Source organism: Equus caballus, chromosome 20 (assembly GCF_041296265.1).
Source record: "Equus caballus isolate H_3958 breed thoroughbred chromosome 20, TB-T2T, whole genome shotgun sequence".
In the NCBI taxonomy this organism is placed as follows: Eukaryota; Metazoa; Chordata; class Mammalia; order Perissodactyla; family Equidae; genus Equus; species Equus caballus.
In genome coordinates this window covers 44,880,541-44,897,320 of record NC_091703.1, presented here as the reverse complement: position 1 = coordinate 44,897,320, position 16,780 = coordinate 44,880,541, and the positions used below count along the sequence as shown (strand labels likewise).

Genomic DNA, 16,780 nt, shown 5'->3' with positions numbered 1-16,780 from the left:
CCTCTAAGCATCGTCCGGGCTGAGCAGGCACTAGCTGCGTTCCCAAACCTGCTTATGCCGGTTGTGCTTGTTATTGTAATGCATAAATTAATTAAATGTGATAGAAGCTGATGACCTCTGAGTGCAAAAAGGAAAGAAATGCTGTTTCTATGAAAGGTTAGCTGAATGCTTTGGAAAAAGAATATAGAGAAACAAGCCCCCAAAAGACACTAAGTGCCAGGTGACGTGTAAGCAAGACGATCGTTGAAGATGGGCACCCGAGAGAGGGGGCATATGAGCACATCAGAGGATTCGGCACCACGATTCCTTTACAGTGTCCTCAACTTCTGGCTCCTTCTTACAGAAACAAAACTGAAAAATGATAGCTCATGCATTACAGGGTGGTTATGGAGAAAGACAACGCAGAGCTCTAGTCAGCAGATCTGTGAGCAAAGTAAAGGTCTGGCCCTTGCCTCGAAAGGCTAGCGAGATGTTTGTGTTTTAAGTTAAAGTTTTAAGCCATCAGTGTTTTGCTTTTAAGCGTACATGCAGGTTTTTTCACTGTTTTATTACATCTGTTTATTTTTTTGAAGAAGTAATAGATTCCCATGGTTCAATAATTTAGAAAAATATAAAAAGCTATAAAATGAAGTCTTCTTCCTACTCTTCTTCCCATTCAGCCCAGAGACACCCCCTCCCCACAGACAACTATTACTAGTTCCTTAGATCCTTCCAGATTTTCTTTATGCACGAGAAGCAGCTGTGAACATACAGTCGATCCTCATTATTCGGGGATTTCATATTCGCATATTTCTCCTACCCTCTCAAATTTATTTGAAACCCCCAGATCAATACTCAGGGTGCTTTCAGAGTCCGTGATGGACATGCTATGACAGAGCTATGAAAAAGTCGAGCCTCCCAACGCACATTCCCGGCTGAGGTTGATCGTGGAGATGTTCTGCCTTCTTGTTTTGACTCTCATGCTGTAAACAACTGTCCTTTTCAAAGTCCATTTAGTGCCATGTTTTTGCACTTTTTGTTGCTGATTTCACTGTTTAAAGTGGCCCCAGTGTCATGCTGAAGTGCTCTTAAGTGTAAGGAGGCTGTGATGTACCTTATGGAGAAAATATGCATTAAATAAGCTTCGTTCAGACATGAATTATAGTGCTGTTGGCCATGAACTCAATGTTAATGAATCAATGATATATTAAATAAGATATCTTGGAACAGAAACACACATAAAACAAGGTTATGCATTTTAAAAGCAAAACAAATAAGGTTGTATATTGATCAGTTGATGAAAAAGTGACCAGAGGCTCACAGGAACTGAACCTTGTATTTCCCCCGAAAAACAATGGTACATTGTTTGCTAATTCAGTGTCTGTGGTGACTTTATAAAACATACTACTGCTAATAATGAGAATCAACTATTTACATACATACATGTATATATTCTATTTTAACTTTAGAGATCTTTCCATATCAGTTCATGGAGTTTCCTTGTTCTTTTTAACAGCCATATAATACTCCATCATATGGTTATTCTATAATTGTCTTTAACTACTCCCTTATTGACAGGCATTTGAGGTGTTTTCAGTCTTTGGCTACTCAAACAATGCTGCAGTGTATACACTTGTCTGTAGGTCATTTTTATATGTCATTTGTTATAAGTCTCTGCCATAACCAATGTACTAGAAAGGGAATTCTGAACTCCTGGGTATATATCCTAAAGAAATTCTCACAGAAGTTCATAAGGAGACACATTTGAGAATGTTCATCACAGGGTGTCGTTGAAAGGTTGGCAAAGAGTAAGTGTGATGGATGCAAGTTCCCACCTGGTGTGGTTATTGTGAGGGGCTGGTGGAGGACTGGGCGCTGTGCCTGGCCCGAGGTTAGTGCACAGTACATATTAGCCATCATCATTCCTCCCTCCCATTTGCTCAGCAGCATCTCAGTCTAGCTCGTCAGCATAGCACTGGGTGTCTTTCCTACTGCTCTCCGACGGCAGCCCGCCCCTCCGTGATCCGTCTCCACATGCGGCTGGAGGATGCCTGGGCAGTGTTGGGGACATTTTTGTGCTGGTGTCCTAGGCTTAACTCTGGGCCACGTTGGCTCCATGAGAAGAGGATTGGCCCCTTCTCCTCCTAATCTTTAGCCAGGCCCACGGGGTGGATGTTGGACAAACCTAGTTGCTGCATTCCATGAGCATTGAGTGAATCTGCTTTGGACCAAATGCTGCTCACGGCACAGTGGAAAGAGGAGGGAGAGACATTCAAACAAAAGTTTGAAGACACAATTCTACTCCTATAGAACTTAAAATCTAGTATTGGTTGGAAAATCGGGCACCCAAGCTCACTGGCCTGGTGGAGTAATGTTTCCACCAAACAGAAGGATGCCCATGGGGGCCTGTAAAACTTTCATGTCAGGTCTGGTCCCCACATTCTCCCCAAGGCCCTAAGGCTCTGGGGACCCCGTTTCTACCCTCTCCTTCCAGGGGCCCCTGGTGGGTGGTCACTTCAACCCTCTGGTCTCATAGCAGTAGAGGGAAGTTATTTTGGCAAGAAATTGGGACAGTGAGATAATGGGGGCCAATGACCAACAGGATATCTGTCTTGAACAAGTCCAGGCAGGTTTGGGGGCTGCCCAGGGGCGATGTGAGGGATTACTGGGGCGGGGGGGGGGGGGGGGGGGCAATCCCAGCAAAGGGTAAGATGGCCTCTTGATTCCCTGAGGCCTCTCAGTAGCCGTGGGGTAGACGGAAGCCAGCCTTGGTGATCCTCCACCGCCCACACACAAAACTCCCAGCAGTGGGAATGTCAGGTGAGGGGGCTTGAAGGGGATGTTCACTTCCAGCTTTATTCTGTGCTGCTTGAATTCTCAGAAGCATCTGTGGGTTAAAGCATACCGGTTTTCTTAATCTTGGCATGCTGTGGGTTGGAACGAGACCCTCCTGACAAAATTGGTCTCAGCAGCTCCCATCAGCTTGTCTCTCACAGGGCATCTTCCCAGTTCGCTCCCTTGGTCTGTTCACTCCTTGCTTCTCCTCCTTCAGCAGCTTCCCATGGGCCCTGGGAGCCTACTCAAGGTGCTCTGGGGGCGAGGCTCCTCCCGGTCCTTGAACAAGGAGCCCCTCTCACGTGACTGAGAAGGCCAGCCTTCAGGGCACAGAAGGACAAAGGAGACATTGCCAGGGGCAGCCAAGCTTCCTAGTCAAACCTCGGTGTGGGGCTCCAGGGCCACGGGAAATTTGAGGTGGGCTGTGAGGCCCTCTGTCTGCCTTCACTGAGCAAATGCCTCTGAAGCACTTGCAAAGTGCCAGATGTGAGGCACAGGCTGGGCCTCAGAGATGTACAAGACGGTGTCCGGCTGCCCTCAGAGAGTTCACGCCGCTGGAAAGGTGGGGGCGTAAGCAATGATGATGGGGGGGTCATCTCTATGGAGGAGGCCAGACCCAAACCACAGGGGCCTGGAGGAGGGAGCGACTCAGGAAGTGCCACTGGGAAGGCCTCCAGCCCCAGACACCAGAGGTCCTTCTGTTTGTTTCTTGACTCTCAGAATTCCCCCAAAAGTCTTAGAACTCTGAGCCAGAAAGGGCTGTGAGGGTTGCTTGTCTAAGCCCCCTTATCTTACAAGTGAAGAGCCTAGGGGCCGTGGAATTGCCCTGGGATGGGGCCTGTGTTGTTGCCACTGTTCACAGAATGCCCTGACGTCATAAACTGGGGTACCTCCCATCAGATATGCAGGCAGGCGGGCCAAGAAAGACCAACAGACACCCAAGCATAAGAACGCTAATGCACAGTTGTTCTGCACGCAAGGAAGTGTCGCAGACTTTGTTACCCTGTGAGCTGTGAGCTGTTTTCCAGAAAGAAGGGAGGTGATTTCCCCCAGACACCCACCCCTTCCCTGGGGCATAGGGCATCTAGGGGCATTTGTTTTTTATACAGTCTGACATCCTTGAACGCCACAGACCAAAGCCAAGCCAACTGTTCCAGTTGAGAACTGAATCCATAACCACACAACCGCGGCAGCCTACCTGGAGTCCTAGGGTTTGAGTCAGCGGGGCTGGTGCCATCCCAGGTGACCGTGCTGCACCCCCCTTCCCGTCGTCCCCTGCAGAGGAGGCTGGTCTGTGTCTCGGACCTGCTGGAGGTGCCCTCAGCAGCTGGGCTCCCGGAGAGCTGGGTGTGGGGCTTGAGTGGTAGGAATGGAGCCCTCAGCTGCTTGACTTGTGTTTTCTTAAATTTATAATTGGGAGATTTCTCCCAGCCCTGCCCTGCCCTGCCAGGGACAGAGAGGCATCCTTTCTCTGGCTGCATTCCCAGCTGCTGATTCATAAGGCCCACGCCTCAAGTCCTGGGGCACGAGTAGGGGATCTTCTGTGCGGGCCCAGGCCCAGACCCCTCCAGCCGGGCACCCCACTGAGACCTTCCCTGAGTCCCCAACACAAGGGTCTGCCCACTGTGCCTTCTGGGTCCTCACTCCTGCGACCTCACCTCCCTGAGAGGCCCTTCTCTGCCTTTTCCTTGTGAAATTCCCTGGAGTCTTTAGGAAGCCCCACCCCCTCTCACCCCTCCCCCAACTGTGAGCTTAAAGACACAGGTTTGTGGGGTTTTATCTTCCCTAGCAGAGTCCTGGCACAGTAGGTCCTCAGTGTGAGTTTGTATGAAAGAATATAAAGGACAAGACAAGGCACAGATGCCCATCTCTGACCATGAGGTCCTCCATCCACTGGGTTGTAAGCTTCATGAGGCCAGGGACTGTGACCTAGTGACATCTCCTGGCACGCAGTAGGTCTTCAGTATGGTTACCGATTATCCTGAAATTCCCCTGGCAGCTCCTTCTTAGGAGAAACACATGATCATGTGGTACTCAGGGCTTGGGGCACTTGGGGCTCACGTGTGGGTTGTTCAGGTCTCTCCTCTGCCCTGCCTTCCTTCTGCAGACCTCTTCACTATGTCATCTGTCAACCTGACCATCACCAGGGGATGGGGTGAGGGGCCAACTGTGGATTGGGAGGAGGCTTCATGGAAGAGCCAGGCAGCCCAGAATGGCCCTCGTCCCTGGCATGCCCCCCAGAGCCTATTGCATCTCTCCCTTTAGACTCTGGGGTGCCCTGAGTTTAGGATGTAAATTTCCTATGCTATCCCTGCTTTTACATCCCATCACTTTCTCCCTGGGGCCCTAAGTAAGTTTTGATGAGTACTGACATGAGGGACAGTGATCCCAGGTGGGTATGTCTGAGCATGTCCCACTCCCGTGTTCCAGAGCAGTTATGTCTGGCGGTGCTGAAGATGCAGGAAAGGCTCAGTCACATCAGCTCAGCATTGCCTCCCACCCCCCAACCTCTGTGTCCTGGGAGAGGTGGACAACTTGTGGCGTCTCCGTGCTCTGTGCATCTGCCCCCCGAGCAGTTGTCAGCTCCACAATTTGAATGCTAATTGGCTGCTGAGCCCTAAATTTCAACCTCTGTAAGTTGGTAAAAGATGAGCCAGTGGTTTTATGGGTTTTGTTCAGGCTCCCTCTAGAAAAACTTTGCTTCAGTTATCAGGATACCTAAAAACATGGTTGAGATCCAGAGAAGACAAGTGACTTGCCCAGGGTCACACAGAGAGTCAGTGGAACCAGGCCTCCTGTTTGCTACTCCATTGCCCCTCTCACTACACCATATTCAGACTCGATGCCCGTGTTCCTAACCTCCCTACCCAGTCCTTGCCATTAGTGGAGGAGGGTGGTTTAAAAAACTGTATCTAAGAATGTATCCACAGGGCTGCCTCTTCCAGGAAGCCACCCTAGACTCCTGTGGCCCCACTTCTTTCCCCACATCCTCAGCATCCACACCACTCCATGCCAAATGGGGATGGAGAGAAGAAGTGGCGTGTAGCAGTCGCCAGGGGAAGGCACTGTAAGTTCCCTGGTAGAGAGCTGCTGCTGGCCCAGAAGAGAGAGCAATGACAGCGAGGACAGGAACTTGCACCCCAGAAAGTGAAATAGCTCCAGTCCCCATTTCCTGGTGGAGAGGCAAAGTCCAAACTCTCCATGTTGCAGGTCCCTGGTTTCTTCCTGGTTCCTAGGCCTTGGAGGGAGCAGGTGATGCCACAGGGTGGGACGGAAGGATGGAGAAATAAATGTTCCCTGCTGCCCAAAGGAAGCCTTGAAAATCCTCTCTCAGCTGAGAGTCAGCATGAAACTCAGAGCAGGGAGCCTCAGGGCCACGAAGGAGCGAGAGTGAGCCAGTCGCTGATCCGAGGAAGATTTCGGCACTAACCATTGTCGTTGGCAGAACTCGTCCATAGTAGTTGGGCTACTGGACTATAAGACACCCACTGGCCTTATTTAGGAGACTAATCAGAAAGCATTTAGAACAAGTGTTGCTATAAAGGAGACCACGAACCATGAGCCGCGTCTTGGAGAACTGCCCTTGGCTCCTGCCTTCTTTTGGACGTTGGGAGAGAGCTGGAGTGAGAATTCCAGGAGGATCCAAGTTAAGCTCCTTTGACAGACTTGAGAGGAAGGCTTGACTGAACCCTAAGCCAAGTCATGTGGGGAATTGTATATACAGTCTCTGAATGATGACCCAGTGTCGGAAAAAGGAAGACCTTTTTGGTTTTTCTTCCTCAAACAAGCAGTGGTGGTCTGGCGGGAGCAGGGTGTTACCCTTTATGAATTGTAAGCAAACAAGTCCAGTTGAGACCTTGGCCAAAGTCAACTTCCTCTCTGTCTCTCTGTCTCTCTGGTTCAAAGGATGGTCCTTTCAGACAGATATCCTCCTTGCAGCCTGTGCCCCATCTCCTGGTGCCCCTGGGGGTATGGAGGGATGGGAGAAGGACTTTGATGCCCTAGAACAGGGATCAGCAAACTATGACTGGAGCCAAATTCAGCCTACGCCTACTCTTAGCTACAGCCTCTGAGCCAAGAAGGCTTTTTACGTTTTTAAATGGATGAAGAAAAATCAATAGAAGAGCAATACTATTTCTTGACATGTGAAAATTATATAAAATTCAAATTTCAGTGTCCGTAAATAAAGTTGTATTGGAACACAACCTCACCGACTCATTGATACATCATTTGTGGCTGCTTTCACACTCCACCTGTGGAGCTGTGACAGATTGTCTAGCCAGCAAAGCTGGAAATGTTTACTAGCTGCCCCTGTATGAAAAATCCCTGTGCTAGGGAGTCTGTGTTGAGCCTAATGATTATCTACAGCCTTCCATGAATCTGGTGCTTTAGGGCACTGTGCCTTTAACAGAAAATAGTAAATTCTGGCCATCAGTCCATGTCAAGCATGGAAACCTGGGGTGGAGTGCCTGACTCTGGGTCTCATTTGCCTGGCCCAGCATTTCAGTTCAATGAGTATTTATTGAGCATCTGCTATATCTCAGTCACTGTGACCCAAGCCAGGTAGGATGCTGGCCCTGCCTTGGAATGACTGGACAGCCAGTGGGGAGATGGGCCCAGAATTAGGTCCTGTGACTGCAGTGCTCCAGGGGGAGCATAGAGGGCACCTCGGATTCCAAGCAGGCATTTATTTGTTGAGCCCACTCCAGAATCCCGGAGATTGCTCTAAAGAAGGAATTGACCAAAGAAATGTGAAAGTAGTAGTCCTGTTAATTAGTTCATGAATGACAAACCTCCTGGTGACAGTTACCCGGTAGGAAATGCTGTACATAATGAGCAAAGCAATTACCTTATTAGAAAAATAATAAAGACTTGAATCCTGAGTTGGTATTATAACAGTTCTGTGAGATTGACTGACCCACCAAGAAGAACCGTTTTCCAGGTTGTAAATGATGTGTTTCAAATAGTCTTTTGACAAGATGCTGAACTGTGGGCTTGGCGTGCTACCGTCTGCATAGAAGGGCTACTGGTGGGGTGTGTACAAGCATCCTTGTATGAGCATAAAACGTCTCTAGAATATACAGGAACTTGAGTGATTGTCCCAGGAGGGGTCCTGGGCATCTGGGCACAGGGGTGGGAGGAAGACTTCTCATGTATACCCTTTTAAAAAAATTTGCTCTAACATTTCACTTTATTTTCAAGCGTTTATTGGGGATGATTTTCACTCTTTTGTGTGCTCTTTTATACCTTTTGAATTTTGAGCCTTGTGAAGATCGTGCCTATTCAAAACATATAAAAATTTAATGTAAAATGAATAGCACATGATTTTGCCATTACCTCCTTATGACTTCCTAGGGAAGTCATTTTCCCTCCCTTTAACTCAACGCATGATCTTGATTGCCCACTACGATGAGCCAGGCACTGTTCCAGGCCCAGCAGTTACGTCTCTGGGCCTCAGTTTCCTCATCTGTAATATGGGGAGACTAGATGACCTCTAGATTAGTCTTCAGCTTGAGAGGGCATCAGACTCAACAGGAGGGCTCATTAAAACACAGCCTGCTGGGCCCCGCCGCCCAAGTTTCTGATTCAGTGCATCTGGGTGGGGCCCAAGAATTTGCATTTATAACAATTCCCAGGTGATGCTGGTGCTGCTGGCCCCGGGAACCACAGCTTGGGAACCTACCTCTGACTTTCTAGGGTTCTGTGCTTGTAAATAAACTACTTTCCGAGTTCTGAAAATAGCAACAAATAAAGATTAGATTCCTGTAGCTCAAAACACAAAGAAATGCCCCTCGTCCAGCAGTTTGGGAACACTTAACAAGGCAGACATGTCAACAGAAGTGGAATCATCTAGCTTCCCTTCCACCCACAGGGCCAGGGTGGAGGGACATGAGATCAGATCGTAGTCAGAGTCTGGTGACTTTCAATAAGTGATTCTTCTGGGGGAGGTGACTTGGTGCAAGGCTTTCAAGGAAGGTTACGTAGTGAAATCACCAGGCCTAATGCCCACAGGATAGCACTGCTGGACGTCATTTTAAGGCCCCCGCAATTTAGCTCTGACCATACAAATTCAGCCTGATCATTGGTGAGTTCCTGACAAGGACACAGTACCCCAGCATGGACCCCTGCACCTCACTCCATGCCTTTGTGCACACTGTTCCCTCGTCTGAAATACCTTTCCTGGTCCTCTATCTCTGTAAGCCCTCTTTGTCCATCAGGATGCAGGTGAAATCTAACTGTTCTCCATGAAAACTTAACGTGTGCTCAGCCTACACTGAGTATATTTTTCCGCCTTTACCGATTCATTGAGACACTTGGTGGTGGTTAATTTTTTTCATTCATTCATTCATTCATCAACAAATATTACCCCTCTACCCATCCTTCATTAAATCCTTATTGGAGGGGCTCCAATGTGCTGGGCTTGGGAATAGAATCAGACAAAAGTACACGTGGTCTCTGCTCTAATAGAGAAAGATCCATGAATCAATAATTGCACTGGTGGAAGTACCATTACAGCCTGAGAAGAGTGGTCCAAAGAAAAGGAATGTGGTTTTATGAGAACATATAAGAAAGGACTCTGATGTAGACTTAGGGGTTGGGGTCAGGGTAGACTTTCTGAGAAAGTATACTTTGAGATGAGATCTGAAGGATGCCCAGGACTTGGCTAGAGGGAGAGGGAGGGAGGAGGGGAAAAGCTCTCCGTTGTTGAGGGACCAGCATGTGCAAAGGTCATGTTGTGGGAGGCAGCATGGCAGGTTCAAGGAACTGAGAGAAGACCAGAATGGCTGCGGTGAGGGATGGGAAGGAGATAAAGCGCAAAGAGAAGAGGGATACATTGTTAGGGTGAGGACTATCTTCCCCAGGGCCCTGTTGGCCTTGTTAACGATTTTAATTTTTAACCTAAGAGTGCTAGGATGCCATCAAAGAGCTTTAAACAGTGGGATGATGAGATCAGAGTCACATTTTGAAAAGTTCATTCTGCTGCTGCTGTTTGTAGAATGGACATGACTGAAAGCAGGGAGACCAATTGGAAGGCTCTTGGAATAGTCCAGAAGACAGATATGATGTCTCAGACTAGCATGATAGTGGTGGAACTGGAGAAAAATGGATAGAGTTAAGAAAATATTAGGAAGTAGATTGATAGGTTGTGGTGGTTGATTAAGGGAGAGGGAGGAGTCAAGGGAGACACTTTGGAGCAGCATCCATTTTGGGGGAGATGATGTTGAGTTTGGCTTTGAACGTGGAAGTGGTGATGTGGAGTAGGCAGCTGATCAGGAGCTCAGACCATCTGAGCTGGGGGTACTCATTGGGCGTCAGCAAGGTATGTGTGGTGGGTGAGGACGTCAAGAGAGAGTGTGTGTGTGAGAAAGGGACGGGTGTCCTCAGACTGGGTCATAGCCCCTGATGGCCAGTGCTGTTTGGGAAAAGAGAGCGTCACTTCCCACTGGCAGCATAGGGGATGTTCCTCTCCTTTCTCCCTCTCTTCCTGCTCACCACTACCCGAGTTCAGGTCTTAATTATGTCTCGCCTGGATGCAGCAGAACCTGCTAACCCATTGCTTCTCAAATTTTAATCTACACACGAATCATTTAGGAGCCTTGATAAAATGCAGATTCTGATGAATAGATCTGGGCTGAAGCCTCTGAACTTCTAACCAGCTCCCAGGTGATACGGACCACATTTTGAGCAGCGAGGGGAGTTGGTCTCCCAGCCTCTGAAGCCCAGCACCCTCACGCCCAGCATCCTTGTGCCTCTGCTCAGAAGCCTCCACTGGCCATTCATGGCTCACGCGTAACTTCGCGTTCAGAGTCTGCTCCAGCCGTCTTTGGCCAACCTTTGTTTCCTCCCACTGCTTCCCTTGCTCCATCCTTCATTCCACCAAACCAAATCCCTCACTCGGAATTTGTCCGTCTCCTTCTCTTGTCATTCAGAAAAGGAGAGACCAACTCAGGCCGCCTTCTAGTTGGAGGGAGACTACTGCAGTGGTCTTCAAACGTTTCTGCTTAAAATCCCCCATAGAAGGATGTCGTAAAACTCTTTACCCCCTCACCCATTTTTAAGTTGACGTCTACATTTTTTATCATAAGTTTGCAGAAGATGCAATTTCCAGTATATTGTAAACATGGATATATTTAAGTAAAACTATTACATCACTGTTTAGTCAGTGGAGTCTAAACACCATAGCGATTTGATACCCACCATCGTCCACTTTAAAAATGCATGAACACGCTCTTTGTTAATAGTCAGTGTTCCCTTTTCTCCTTGAAATTTTATTTCTGTTTCACTTCCCCATGGAATTTTAGCCTAACGTAATATATGTAATATATTTTTATGCTTAAAACTCTTTCATTTCTTTCCCTATCATATTTCTCTGTAACAATTTTATATGATGTTAAAACTTTTTTAATTTCCTGAAATCATAAAGCTCTAACTATTAAAATTTTCTCCTGGTTTGAGTTATCATTACAATTATTAATAGTATACAATTGATCAAAACAACATAAATATATTACTAGCTTGGCTAAATAATAAACATAAAACTAAAATTTTATCTCAGTGAGATGGTGATGCTGGATGACTTTTTAAAGTAAAATTTTTTATTGATGTCCGACATACATACCTCTGTATGACCAGCTCAGAGCGTACAGTTTGCGTGACCGCAGAGGGAGCACAGCCACGCGGTTACCACCCAGGTTCAGGAATAAAATATTGCTGGTGCTGGGTTATTTCTTCAATTTTTTTATTTATCCATGGAAGATTATTACTTATTGTTAGCATGAGAAAAGGATCAGCATCGATCGTATTTCCGATTTTCATTTATATAGATGTAAGCACTTGAAAACCTTCATTCACGTGAACCAGCAAATAGAAATACAAGTTTTGTTAAAGCACGGTCACTCAGTTCTTGGTCTACTTCTGAGTTATAGACCAAAAATCACACAGTGGTCTATCACTAATAATTGTATTTTAATTACTTCTATTAGGGCTTCCTAATAAAGTAAGAATTGGAAACCACCCAGCTTGCAAAGAAGGTTGACTACTCATTTATTAGAGTTCCTCGCTTTCTCAATTTTCTATTAAGAAAATAGGGGACGGCCCCGTGGCCAAGTGGTTAAGTTTGCGTGCCCCGCTTCAGCGGCCCAGGGTTTTGCCGGTTCGGATCCTGGGCGCGGACATGGCACCACTTGTCAGGCCATGCTGAGGCAGCATCCCACATGCCACAACTGGAAGGACCCACCACTAAAAATACACAACTATGTACTGGGGGGCTTTGGAGAGAAAAAGGAAAAATAAAATCTTTAAAAAAAAAAAAGAAAGTAGAACTTGTGTGGTGGTGGGTGGGGGGTTATCCCTGGGGCGGTAACCCAGTGAAGATTTGGGACGGATGGGAAGTGATTTGCCTTTCTTTTGTAAAGGGGGAAGGCTACTGTGAAAGAGCAGGTATAAGAGGACAACTTGTGCCTCTATCGTGCAGCAGTTCTAGAAAAGAATTTCTATGGAAGTTGAGGATATGGAAAGTGATTCTCTTAAAACTTTGAGTGCGTGTGTGGTGCTTGGAAAGCCTTCATATACTCCCAGGGGTTTACATACCCCAGCCTGAAGCCCAGGAAAGAACTGTGTGAACTCAAACCAGACTAGACCAGTCTCTCCAGGTTTCCTAGTTCATGTTCCTGAGAGAGGGAATCTGATTGGGCCAGCCTATTTTTTTGTGCCAGCCCACGTCATAGGCTTCTGGCTGGGTGGTCAGCCCCATGCACAGAGGTTTTCCTGGGCAGGGACCACGAGGCGGCAGGTAACTATGCTGACCTAACAGGCAAATGGACACGTGCAATGCTCCTCCTTGAAGCTTTTTCTAATTCCATTCTTCTGCTAGAAATAAGCTCTCCAGTCTGAATTCCATACTCATAGTTTTACCTTTTTATTACATGCATCTTTTTCCTCCTTGTCTTGTACTTATTCATATAACCTGTCGCCTTTTCTAACCGTAAGCTCTTGAAGAGCTAGCCTATGTCTTAATCATCTCCTGGCATTTTGCCTTACACTTAGTAGGTGTCTAATAAGTGTTGAGCAGATAAATTGATTAATGAATGTCTTAAATGTCTTCGTATCCCCCGCACGTCCTAGAATAGTGCTGAGCTTTCAAAAGCAGGGTCCCAGAATAATGGATGAATTAATCAGTGAGCATAACAGTGAATTGACCAATCAATGAACTAGTGAGCCATTGGCCAACAGCTTGAAAGTAAGAGAGTTCACATCTCACATGAGGGTCAAGATCTGCAGAATCAGTGAGAAGGGTGTGGAGTATATGACACTAGCTATCTCTAATCAAGTCTTCTGTTTTGTATTTATTTCTATAATTGGTCATGGTAGATGTAATTGCTTGTCGCAGAACATCCAGATAAATACTTTCCTGTCCTTTGCATCTTGTCTTGCAGGTGTGAGCGGCATCTCTTCCCCACGCTGGTGTTTGCTCCGTACCTCAGCCCGGGCGAGGATGTAAAACCCGCCGCTCTGCACATGAGTGGTACAGGCCAACAGGAACACCTGGCTCCAGCCGCATTCACAGACATGTCAGCCGTGGAGTAGTGTGGACGCTTTCTCTCAGCTTCTCAGGGTTTCAGTCCTTTTGGGTTTGTTTCATTTACCTTTTTTTATGGTTTTGTGGCTGGACGTGCACGACCAAGGCGGGCACCATGGGGGATCAGCAGCTGTACAAGACCAACCACGTGGCCCACAGTGGTGAGAACCTTTTCTACCAACAGCCACCACTTGGGGTCCATGGCGGGCTGAACCACAACTATGGGAATACAGTCACAGGGGCTGCCATGGATGCCCCTCAGGCCTCACCCATCTCTCCCCACTTCCCTCAAGATACTCGAGACGGTCTAGGCTTGCCTGTTGGCTCCAAAAACCTTGGCCAAGTGGATACCTCGAGGCAGGGAGGGTGGGGAGGCCATGCAGGGCCTGGAAACCATGTCCAGCTACGTGGCAACCTGACCAACTCAAACATGATGTGGGGGGCACCGGCCCAGGCTGAGCCCACCGATGGCTACCAATACACCTACTCCCAGGCCAGTGAGATCCGGACTCAGAAGCTCACCAGCGGTGTCCTGCACAAACTAGACTCTTTCACCCAGGTGTTTGCCAACCAAAACCTGCGAATTCAGGTCAACAATATGGCCCAGGTGCTGCACACCCAGTCAGCAGTGATGGATGGGGCCCCGGACAGTGCCCTCCGCCAGCTGCTGTCCCAGAAGCCCGTGGAGCCCCCAGCACCGGCTATACCTTCCCGCTACCAGCAGGTGCCCCAGCAGCCTCACCCTGGTTTCACTGGTGGGCTGTCCAAACCAGCGCTTCAGGTTGGGCAGCACCCTAGCCAAGGGCACATGTATTATGACTACCAGCAGCCACTGGCTCAGATGCCAGTGCCGGGAGGACAGCCACTGCAGGCCCCACAGATGCTGTCCCAGCACATGCAACAGATGCAGCAGCACCAGTATTACCCACAGCAGCAACAGCAGCAGGCTGGGCAGCAGCGTATGTCGATGCAAGAAATGCAGCAGCAGCAGCAGATTCGCCCACCACAGCCTCAGCAGCAGCAGCAGCAACAGCAGCAGCAGCAGCAGCAGCAGCTGCAGCTCCAGCAGCGGCAGGGTTCAATGCAGATACCTCAGTATTATCAGTCCCAACCCATGATGCAGCACTTGCAAGAGCAGCAGCAGCAACAGATGCACCTGCAGCCCCCTTCTTATCACAGGGACCCCCACCAGTACACCCCAGAGCAGGCACACGCTGTCCAGCTGATTCAGCTGGGCTCCATGCCCCAGTACTACTACCAGGAGCCCCAGCAGTCCTACAGCCACGCCCTCTACCAGCAGAGCCACCTGCCTCAGCACCAGCAGCGGGAGGACAGTCAGCCCAAGACTTACCCCAGCGACAGGCAGGCCCAGGCCATGCTGAGCTCCCACGGGGACCTGGGGCCTCCTGATGCAGGATTGGGAGACCCAGCAAGCTCGGATCTGAATCGGGTCAGCAGTGCCCTCCCCCATCGGCCGCTCCTGTCCCCCAGTGGGATCCACCTCAACAACATGGGGCCTCAGAACCAGCAGCTCTCTCCCAGTGCCATGTGGCCCCAGGTATTCTCACAGTGCAAGTTTCTCTTGGTGTCTTAGTGTGCTACAGGGCCAGCCAGAGCTCAGTCCTGTCTCTGACCCCTCCAACCCTTTAGTTTATTCATTCCACAAATGTTAACCTGTTAAGTGCCAGGCACGGTCTATGCCAGGCACTTAGAATACAAAATCAATTTTGACTTTGCCCATTGAGCTTATAATCTTGCTAAGGAGATGGCCAAAATACCGTGTCAGGTCCTGAATGATGCATGTAATGATCAAGGCTTGAGTCATGTGCCCAGGGACCACATGGTGGGGGTTTCTGGTCCCCCTTAGATCTGTATCCTCCGGGAATTCCCTGTGAAATTGTTGCCCCTTTGGGAGGGAGACCACATTAGGACAGCATTTCTCAAAGTATTTTGCTCAGAACAGGAGTTCTGTAGAATGTTTAATGGATATTGCTGGGGGTGGGAAATGGGTTCTCTGGATAAATAAATCTGGGGGTTTCTTAAAGTGGAACAAGTTGCAATCTCAGGGCTTCTCAGAGCCTTTATATGCTAATATGCGCTGTGGATCTCCCAAAGGGGCTACCTCATGTAGTTGCAGAGATGAAAACCTTAGCTGCTCACAGGATCCAGGCAGGTAAAGTTTATAAGCAAAATGGCCTGGTATGAGACAATAGGGAGTGGTGGCAACTGTGGTGGCCTGGAGAGCAGATGCCCCATCCAATGGCATTCTTATTCAAGATCTTTAAAAGCAGTGTAGCCAAACAAAGCATGTCTGCAGACGAGATTCAGCCTGTGGGCCATGGTTATTAACCCTTGATTGTTTCCCAAATGTATTTGACCACAAAACAACCTACTATATACTGGCCACTGTTCATGCCTTGGCATTTCCAAGTGCTACACATGTGGCAAAGGGTCAGAGGAGGAGGGAACCCTGAATAAGACCAGGATAGATGGAGAGAGGACTCTGATGGAGGTTGAAGGCCAGAAAGGAACTCCCTTCGATGCCATTTTGTTTGGGACTCAGGCCCATTGTAACTGAGAGCCTTTGTGAACATAAGAATCAGACGACATGGCCAAGCCTGGAAGGGAATTGAGCAGGAGGTCTCTCGGCATGATGCTGTGTCGCTCAGCTCTCTCCATTCTGTGTCTCTCATGGGAATGGAGCCTTTCTGTGCACACAGTGGGTAGACTGGGAGAACAGGAAGGGACGAGGTGGGGAATTGAGTCCTGGTGGGCTTGTGGCTGGCGGCAGCTCCCAGAGTGGGGCGTGGTCCCAAGCTGGGGAGCAGTCAAGGGAAAGAAGTCTCAGGTGAGGAAGAGCGAGGGCATGAGCAGCCGTGAGCAGGATGAGTGCTAGGTGGAGAGGGGAAGAATCCTCAAAGTGCAGGCCCTGGGCTTCCCGCCACTCAAGGACTCCTCCCCATCAGAAACACATGTTTTTCCTCTTTCTTCTTTCTTCCGGTGTCCTGCATGGCTCAAAATTAGATGCACCTACCTGATGGCAGAGCCCAGCCAGGGTCCCCTGAGTCAAGGTAGGATGGATGCAAGGAGGCTTGGTGGCATTTTGGGAGACTGGGAGGTTTTCCTGGGTTGTCTCTCATGATTCATTTCCAAATTCAAAGTCAATTCCTCAAGTTTATAGGAATAATAGTAGCAGCTGTTGCGTTTGAGTGCTCACCGTGTGCTAGGCACTCTGTAGTATGTGTAATAATGTTACCCAGTGAGGGTGGACAGGATTACCACGTGCCTAGCACATACTAAGCACTCAACCATTGTTTGCTTCTTATTCCTATTATTTCACACGAAAAAACTGAGGCTCAGAGAGCTTAAAGTTGCACATCAAGTAAG

General features: G+C 48.5%; 1 protein-coding gene across 41 annotated transcripts in view; it reads left to right on the top strand.

The window, feature by feature from the left end:
• The window catches only part of TRERF1 (transcriptional regulating factor 1), a 195,544-nt gene that overhangs the window by 142,972 nt on the left and 35,792 nt on the right, over positions 1-16,780 (top strand). For all 41 annotated transcript variants that reach the window (XM_070245565.1, XM_070245580.1, XM_070245569.1 and 38 more), the window contains 2 exons: positions 13,251-14,951; positions 16,418-16,464. In XM_070245565.1, the coding sequence (XP_070101666.1) occupies positions 13,509-14,951; positions 16,418-16,464 (1,490 nt within the window). In that variant the 5' untranslated portion in view covers positions 13,251-13,508. The remainder of the gene's footprint in view (positions 1-13,250; positions 14,952-16,417; positions 16,465-16,780) is intronic.